A 9,586-nucleotide genomic window follows, 5' to 3' on the forward strand; every position below is an offset into this window, starting at 1 on the left:
TGGCAACATTTTGATGTGCTATATTTCGGAAGCAGTTATCAGTGTGAGCTCTTACGAGAGTAGTAGTGTGTATTGGAAAGAAAAAGACAAAAAAATTGCATGGTATTACTTCATTAAAATTTTTGTTGTATTGTCAACTGAATTATCATGGGTAAAAATAAACAAGCACAGCGAACTAAAAGTAATGCAAGGGTACGTATTAAATGTAATATAATATTAGTATTTTTTTCCTAACCTTCAGTTCTATAGACAATATGTATGTTGTACACAATTTGATGTGTATCAGATACAGATTTTGTGATCTATTAAAAAGATTAAAATACCTTTTGAAAAAGTGCAATAAAAAATTAATAATGCAACGTATAATTTTTTGTTTATTCCAAATATATCTGATGATTTTTATTTTTTAGCCATCAAATAGTAGTAGAAGCGCAGAGCTTCTGGGAACTGCAATGCCCAATTTTGTTGGATTTTCTGCTGTGAAGGATGGTGGTTACGTCCCTGTACTTCCTGGATTAACTCTTTGCAATTTAAATGATATTGAAATGCATAATGTAAATTCTGATTTTCAAATAGTTTTAAAAAAAATGAATAAGAAAGATGCAACGACGAAGTACAAGGTAAAAGTTATTTTTGTGCAATGATCAAGTGATAATCGTCTTATGCATATCTGATACACGAATATATTTTTTTAGGCTTTGCAAGAATTTGCTACCATGTGTCAAACAGCAGAATTATCAGCAGTTGAAGGAATGTTACCCTTTTGGCCTAGATTGTATAGTGTTTTAGCTATTGATATTGAACATAAAGTACGAGAAGCTGCACAAGTAGCTCATGCTGCTGTTGTCAAGCGAGTTGGTAAAGGTATTGCTATGTATTTAAAGCAAGTTGCTGGACCTTGGTTTACTTCTCAACACGATACTTATCCACCTGCTGCATCGGCTGCAACAAATTCATTTAATGTGAGCGATAGATTTTTTCATTGAAATTTTTATTTTTTCTACAACATTTTTTAAATGATACAAAAAATTGTTTGTCAATTATTTAATAATTCTTTTTTTGCATGCTTAGGAGACTTTTCCACAAAAGAAAATAGTCGACGTAATAATCCATTGTCAACATGAAATATTATCATATATTTGTGATAATATTATAACCCAAACACCACAAACATTATCTATACATAAGTATGTTTCATTATTTAATAATTATATATAATGTCTAATCGTATTTATGTATGTTCTCTTTATATTTTTATTATATTTTCTTTTTCAAAGATCTTTAAGTGCAGAAGAAATGGAAACAAAGTATCAAAAAGTATTAGTGGCAAGTTTACATAGTTATAGTTATTATTTTAAAAAGGTACCTTTTCAAGAAGTAGAGAAGACTATTGAAATTCATCAGAAAATTATAAGTAATATTAAATTTTGGAAATTAGCCAAGCATAATGCTCTCCCTATAAAAACGGCATTTTTTACTGCGTTAACGTCCATAATAGAAAATGCAGATGCTTTAATACAAAATGATAAGAAAAGAACAGTAACAGTTATTATGAATAGTCTTGATGAAACAGAACCTGCACTTTCTTTAGCAATTTGGGAGTCCATGCTTGTTGCTATTAATAAAGTACAGGTAAGAAATTTAGATGTTAATTTTTCTCTTATTGTATAAAATATTTATAAAATATGATTTTTTTTTTATAGGATTGGTATATAGTGGTTAGTATTGAGAAGCTTGTGCTGCCGAAATTATGGCGAATTTTACGTGGTGGTGGACAATGCTGTGCAAGCGTCGTTTATCCAAATTTATTACCTTTTCTTAGCCAATTTCCAAAATTAAATATTGATAATACAACTTTATATACGAATTTCTTTGAGAACATGCGTCAAGGGTATTTCTTCATTTTTATTTAAATCGTATGTCATTAATTGTACAACAGTTTTTATAACATAAAAATTTTTCAGATTCTCAGCCAAGAGTGTGCAACTTAGTCGTTCTGAAATGTTTGCAGTAACAGTTTCCTTTGTTGAGTGTTTACGATATGCAATTTTATTGAATGCCAATGATGTTACTTTGTGTGAGAAACTTTTGAAAGAACAGGTATGTAACGCCGTTTAAGATAAATAACAAACGTTATTTCATTTATTATATAACTAGTGATGTAAAATAATCTATTGAATATTGCAGCTAATTCCTATAATAGAAATGTGTTTAACAGAAAATATAATAATGAAGCAGATTTTATTCTGTGAAGTTATCCAGCTATTGATATATTGGAGTAAAAATCGATACAATGAAGAATATAAATCATATCCTGTTTTACTACGTACATTTTGGACAGAACTTAAACAAATATATGAAAAACTCATAAATATGATACAAACTTCTAATTTAACATCCATTGAAAATATAAGTAATTGTCAAATAGAATTTTTACTAAACTTAAGGGATACTCCAAATAGAAGACGAAAAAATTTAAAAGTAAACTTTGCTGAAATTGATCAGTTCACTGAACCTAAATGTCAAATACAAAAAGTAGAGATAGAAGTGGACTCGGTTTTTCAAGCTGAACTTTTTAATTTTGTTAATGATTTTTGCGTCACCTGTTTTAATAAAATTAATACACATCACTTCATAGAATATATCGAATATCTTAACAAAATTATCACACATTTTGAGTGTCAAGAACTTTTCAGTGCTCTTACAAAGTCATTAAATCCGGACATAAGTTTCTTCGAGTTTTATAATGAAACTTTGCAAAACTGGTTAACACAGGCATCAAACAAAGAAAAACATGTAGTAGAATTAATTTTCAAACTTGTAAAATACATGGATGATACAGATAAAGATAAAGTTTTAAGTTCATTAACAGAGGTAAGATCATTATATTTTACATTTTATCCCTATGAAAATAATATGTACATATGTATTATTTCGATTTTTAGTTTGAGAATATCACTATAAGTAGAAGTATTATTGAGTGTGGTTTATCGAAAAATAATAGAAATGATGCTGTGATAAAAAAATGGTGTTCACAATCTAAAGTAACTAGTTTACTTATAGATGTAACTAAAGAAGTAGTCTCTGGTAGTTATACCGATTTAGAAAGAAATAAAAATTTGATTTTATTGGCTTTTGATTTATCTGAGGATGGTGGTATGTATATTTTTATCTATATGCTTTTATTTAAATTTGTATCATATTGCTTATAGAATATTTATTTGTTTTTAGATCCATTAATAAACGAAGATAAAGCTAATCAAATTATTACAATCCTATGTGACTCGATAAATCAGAAAAATGAAGCCTCCTTGGTAGAACTTGCAAAATTAATTTTACAACTTATACCGCTTGTATGGACTTATAAGAAACCAATATCTGGTGCTGTAGAATTATTAAAAGCACTTTTTGTACTATGTACGCAAGAATATTCCAACAATTACGATTCCATTTCTATGAAGGACATGCAAAATGTTTGGAAAAAAGGTCTTTCCGAGTGTAGACAAAGACTTGCACATTCTGAGTTTACTTCGTTTACTAAGCAAATTGCAGCTATTACTTGGAATGAAATATGCAATACGTGAGTTACATATATCTTAAACAGGCGATAGATTTTTTATTATATATTTTTCTTATCATTTTATGTTTTACAGACACGAAGCAGATGTGAAAGATTTGCTAGTAGATATAGCAACTGATTTTCTTGAAGTAATAATTAATAATGAAATATATATAAATACCGTTGATATGAAAGTAGAATGTGCAAAAGAAGTTCTTTCGACATTTTTAACAGAATCAAATATAAGTACATGGATGGCTGAAGTTACTGAAATTGTAATTTATGCTGAAGTAATAACTGGACATTTATATGTATCAAAACCTCAACAAGAGATACGTGCATGCCACTATACTGCAATCATTAATTTAACTGATAATGTTTTAACAGATAACACGGAAAATTGCTTTATGTGGGCTTTATTTGTAACAAAATTATTAAGTAATTTTTATTTAAGATGCGAACAAGAAAATGTGGATGAAAATGAAATTGAAAATCAGATTGTGATACCTGGATTTACAGAGATATTAATAAATATTATACATTCTGTTACTTTGGGACATATTTACGTGAACTACTATAAATCTGTAAGTACATTATATTTTATGCAATTATAACATATAATATTTACAATTTTTTTAATTAATATTTTCTTACAGACCAAATGTTACAAAAATGTAGAGAAACTTCTGACATCTATAAAAAATAATTTGAAAAATTTGCAGAAATATATAACTAAAAAGGAACATGAGGAAATTCTTCATTATATTCAAAAGTAAATATTACCTTTCTTGTAAGATATTTAAAGTTACGTATAATATGTTCTTTTTTCAGATATAAATCTGAATATGGAAGTATTTTACCGTATATCATAAATGTCTATTTTACGGAATTATGTGTAAAAGGAGATCTAACAGAATATTGTAAAATATGTAAAAACAATGGCATTCTTCCTGGAAGTGATGCATGTGATAAAGAAGCATATTTACAAGCAGTGCAGGTATATACTTTTTTTTTTATTTTTTTAAATATATATTTCTCATACGTGCTAACTTAATATTATATTATTTATTTATTTATTTTTCTTTTATATTTTATTTCAGATTGTATCTCAATATTTAGATCCAGAAAATATTCAAGTATCAACAGATGATCTTTTAAGTGCATTAATTGTAGGAAGAAATATACTTTCAACCCAAGCAAATACTTCAATACATGTTAATATTTTAGAAAGGATTGTAACAAATCAACAGCAAAACTCTAACTTTTTACTTCTTGATTGGTTTGTACATTTAATTTATGTTTCATATTATACTTATTATTTATTCGAATTTATAATAATTATATTTTTGTAAAAACTTTATTCCAATAACTTTTTTAAGTAATAACATGTGTTTTTTTTTTATAGCGATATTAGCGACGAATCCTGGGAAAATGTAGCTTTAACTTTAGAAGTTATAAGATTTCTCACCGAACTTATTATAAGAATACCTAGAGATCTATCTTGCGAGAATTGGGATTTCATTCTGATATCTTTAGCATCTTGGCAAGTTTCTGTAAATAAATCTAGACGTACCTTTAATGATCTTAAGGTAAATAAAAAAAAAAGAGCATCAAGTACCTGCTCTTTTCAATATTATAATATTAAAATACATAATAACAAACATACACACATATATACACACATATGTATGTATATATATATATATATATTTGTACAGGTAACAGCATTAACAGTAGCTGTTAGTCAGCTTTTCTATGAATTTCAAAGTTTGATGCATAAACACGAGATAGTACCTTTGAATGAATTACCACCTGCTATTTTAGATGAATGGAAAGCTGTCTTTGCTAATGACATACACAGAAGTATTCTACAAACTTGGAAGCTCCATGCTGGTAATTTTTTTACAAACTGATATAAAAATCACGATATTAATTTTTTATTAATTAAAATTTAATTAAATATTTTCAGAGTCATGCATTGAAAAAATGGGGATTTTGAAACCAATTATCGCTTTAGATTATTTGGGCAGAACGATAAATCTACTTTATGCTAAAGAGCTTTTCAAAAATGAGAACGTATCTACTGATAGTAATAATTTAGACGAAACAATAAAATTATGTTTGAAACTTCTTCAGTCTCCAGCACCGTCTATTCAATTGGCTGCATATCATTGTTTGAAACATGTGATATCTGAACTCGTAGAACAAGATAAAACATCTATGGAGACAGAATGTTTTCATCCACTTGTTTTAAGTATTAGGAATTTCGAAGAAGCGCTTCTGAATATACAGTATATAGTGAACACGATGCTTATAGATTTCAAGTTTGTATTAAAAATGTTGTATAAACATATTTTTATTATTTATTTATAATACAATTTTATGTTTATTTTATCTCTATTTAGATTGTGCGACACTATTAGTTGTACCATTCAACCATATACAGATTCTTACACATATACTTTAGGTTACTTATTGCTTTGGGCAATTGTTTTGGATATGTGTGCAAATACACATGGTGATTTACGATATCAATATGCTGAAATATTAAAGTAAGTTCTATTTTTAGAAATGTAATAATGATATTTATGTGCAATGGGTTTTAAAACTCCATGTAAGAAAAAGTTTAATTAAAAAAATGTTTAATGCCTTTAGGAAAGATCTCTTTCCATGCTTATTGAATAATATATTTCGATTAATGCCAGTGGAAGTGCTACAGGATAATAAAAATAAAGCAGCCAAATTGGTAGAAATGTTTTCAACTATACCATCCTTGAATTTTGCAGGTATGTCTATTTATAATTTATTATCAATTATTGTTAATTAGGATAATTTACTTTTAGAAAGTTGGACGGAATGGAGATTGGATCATATAGTGTGTTGGTTATATACAAATACTTTGAGACATTTACCAGTATTAGTGAGACAGTGGTGGAGTACTGCTGATAGCAGAGTTAGTGCTGCAGTGGATAGAATAACGATGCATTATGTTAGTCCTATGTTATGTCAAGAAGAACTTCTTAATAATAGGCTAGTCAACGTTGAAAACATGCAGGTAAAAAATAGAAAATGTGTATTATATCAAACGCATGTGATTTATTTAATAAAATGAATATTTTTTTTTTTTTAATATCCTAGGTAAAAGTTCATCCAACAGCTAGAGAGGTAGTAGCATTGTATCAAATGGATGATACAGAATTAGAACTGAGTATCGTTTTACCACCAAATCATCCATTGGGTCCAGTGACTGTGGAACCAGGACAACACGCAGGAGGTACTGCCAATTGGAGAAATTGTCATATGCAACTATCAATATTTCTTACTCATCAAGTAAGGATTATAATTATATGTATGTGTATGTATATTAAAATGTATGACATTTCATTGTTATATAATTCTTTTTGATACAGAATGGTTCAATTTGGGATGGATTAATATCATGGAAGAAGAACTTGGACAAAAAATTTGCAGGCGTAGAGGAGTGTTACATATGCTTCAGTATCTTTCATATAAGCACTTATCAAATACCAAAATTGTCTTGTCATACTTGTCGTAAAAAATTCCACACACCGTGCTTGGTAAGAATTTTACAAATTATTTATTACTGAAACGTTATCATATTACGTATTACTATATTATGTTGTTTTTATTCTAGTACAAATGGTTCAGTACAAGTCAAAAATCTACATGCCCAATATGCCGGAATGTTTTTTAATTTAATCATAGGTATAAAGTGGACTCTGAATGCATAATAAAATGATATAATATGATATGAATGCATAATAAAATGATATAATATGATATGAATGCATAATAAAAGAAGATTATATACAATATGTGTAAGAAACAAAATCGATGATGTAATATAATTTATGGTGTTAGTATATATATGTAAGTAGTGAAAATTTGTGTTTTATGGAATCTATGTGTTTCTTTAAGATGTATATAAAACATTTGATTGTAATACAAACCAATTTTCTAAACTAAAAACAATGTAAGTTTTTAGTTTAGAACCGAACAGTTCAAAAGTTGCCAAGAACCCACAAACCGATGAAATATATTATTCATAACTAATACCTATGACCTTCGTTAGAAATTCTTCATTGTTTTATATTATAAATTAGAAATTTAAACGAAGCTTAGTTCTCATTTTTTGAATTACCGCTATCGATGGCGCTGTTGTCGACCAAGTGATGATTCTATTGGATGAAAGTTGGTACGATATGTTTTGACATTAGTTTAAGATGGCGGTATTTTTCAGTGTTCGTACGTGAAAGCGGTCTCGTGTTTCGGTAATTTTTTCGGTATCGGTGAATATTTTTTAAATATTAAGACATGGAGACTAGTACGAGTACCGGTACTCGTACATCGCGGTTTATGATGGAGGGTGTCGGCGCTCGAGTTATTCGTGGACCCGAATGGAAATGGGGTAAACAGGTTGGAACATAGGTTACCTATTATAAATATGTATTTTTCAAATTGTTCGAAGAGTCTTTCATTATTATTTTAATGTTGCCAGTATTGTATAACATCGTTGTATTGTTGGTTTATGTTAGCCGACAATTTTTTACATTAAATTATATGAAAATTTAAAAATGTTTTTAACCAGCTTTTAAGGTTATTGAACAATCAACAATTCTTTTTTATCATGCTTGATTATGTTAATAATCTATTTTAATACATAATAATCATAAATATAAATCCTATTATATTTTATTATTCACAAATTGTTTTAATATTATTAGCAAATTAAGCAAAAAATTAAATTGAAATAAATCAAGGTTAAGTTGTGTTAAGAATGTAATATTGTTTAATAGGATGGAGGAGAAGGGCATGTAGGAACAGTAAGAAATTTTGAATCTCCAGAAGAAGTTGTTGTGGTATGGGATAATGGTACTGCAGCAAATTATCGTTGTTCCGGAGCTTTTGATTTACGTATATTGGACTCAGCACCAACAGGTGTCAAACACGAAGGAACTATGTGTGACACTTGTAGACAACAACCCATCTTCGGTATTCGATGGAAATGTGCAGAATGTGGCAATTATGACTTGTGCTCTATCTGTTATCATGGAGATAAACATCATTTAAGGCATAGATTTTATCGTATTGCTACTCCTGGAAGCGAACGTGTATTATTAGAACCAAGACGTAAAACTAAGAAAGTATGTGATATAAAATAAATAATTAAAATACAAAAAAATACATAACAAATATCATTATATTATAAATGCACAATATTTTTTCTATTTATAGATAGCCATTCGGGGTATATTTCCTGGCGCAAGAGTCGTTCGGGGTGTTGATTGGCAATGGGAAGATCAAGATGGTGGAAATGGACGTAGAGGGAAAGTTAACGAAGTACAGGATTGGTCATCAGCTAGTCCTCGTTCAGCGGCTTACGTCATTTGGGATAATGGTGCAAAAAATTTGTATCGCGTTGGATTTGAAGGAATGGTTGGTTTTCATACAGTGCATTATGATAATGAATTCTTATGCTATAATGAATATTTATTTATTCATATTCCCTGTTTACTTATTTATATTGTATTTTTTTTCTTTTACTTTTCAGGCAGATTTAAAGGTTGTCAGCGATGCTAAGGGACAAACAGTGTATAGGGATCATTTACCATTACTAGGTGAACAAGGTCCAGGTAGGACTGGACCGCATGGTTTACAGATTGGAGATCAGGTGCTTATGTAATTTTTAAGCATTAAATTTCTATTATTATTATTCTTTTTATATTCCTTTCTTTCTATTTTTTCTTGTGGATTTTAATGGATATTTTTTCTCGATAAAGGTTAACGTCGATTTGGAATTAGAAATAGTACAATCTCTCCAACATGGTCATGGTGGTTGGACCGATGGAATGTTCGAATGTCTCGGTACTACCGGTACGGTTGTTGGTATCGACGAAGATCACGATATTGTCGTTTCATATCCAAGTGGCAACAGGTGGACTTTCAATCCAGCTGTAATTACAAAAGTCCAGATACCTGTTCCTGTTACAAGTTCTAGTACGGACA

The 9,586-nt window shown here is 28.9% G+C and overlaps 2 protein-coding genes across 3 annotated transcripts in view; both read left to right on the top strand.

Moving 5' to 3' along the window:
- Window positions 1-15: 15 nt before the first annotated feature.
- On the top strand, window positions 16-7,639 carry LOC127063154 (E3 ubiquitin-protein ligase listerin). The gene is made up of 23 exons (XM_050992531.1): window positions 16-192; window positions 411-620; window positions 696-962; window positions 1,072-1,187; window positions 1,278-1,632; window positions 1,704-1,891; window positions 1,965-2,100; window positions 2,188-2,874; window positions 2,946-3,156; window positions 3,232-3,580; window positions 3,654-4,143; window positions 4,216-4,331; window positions 4,391-4,556; window positions 4,660-4,838; window positions 4,965-5,148; window positions 5,278-5,452; window positions 5,529-5,883; window positions 5,965-6,111; window positions 6,215-6,345; window positions 6,403-6,614; window positions 6,698-6,889; window positions 6,970-7,137; window positions 7,215-7,639. Exons 1-23 carry the CDS (start codon window positions 148-150, stop codon window positions 7,272-7,274), a joined length of 5,139 nt encoding a protein of 1,712 aa, XP_050848488.1. The 5' UTR covers window positions 16-147; the 3' UTR covers window positions 7,275-7,639.
- Window positions 7,640-7,773: 134 nt separating this feature from the next.
- Window positions 7,774-9,586, top strand: part of LOC127063155 (E3 ubiquitin-protein ligase MIB1) — a 414,767-nt gene continuing 412,954 nt past the window's right edge. For both annotated transcript variants that reach the window (XM_050992532.1, XM_050992533.1), the window contains exons 1-5: window positions 7,774-7,996; window positions 8,377-8,724; window positions 8,816-9,016; window positions 9,132-9,251; window positions 9,361-9,586. The exon at window positions 9,361-9,586 is cut by the window's right edge and continues 104 nt beyond it. In XM_050992532.1, the coding sequence (XP_050848489.1) occupies window positions 7,895-7,996; window positions 8,377-8,724; window positions 8,816-9,016; window positions 9,132-9,251; window positions 9,361-9,586 (997 nt within the window). In that variant the 5' untranslated portion in view covers window positions 7,774-7,894. The remainder of the gene's footprint in view (window positions 7,997-8,376; window positions 8,725-8,815; window positions 9,017-9,131; window positions 9,252-9,360) is intronic.

This window comes from Vespula vulgaris, chromosome 4, assembly GCF_905475345.1.
Source record: "Vespula vulgaris chromosome 4, iyVesVulg1.1, whole genome shotgun sequence".
NCBI classification, from domain to species: Eukaryota; Metazoa; Arthropoda; class Insecta; order Hymenoptera; family Vespidae; genus Vespula; species Vespula vulgaris.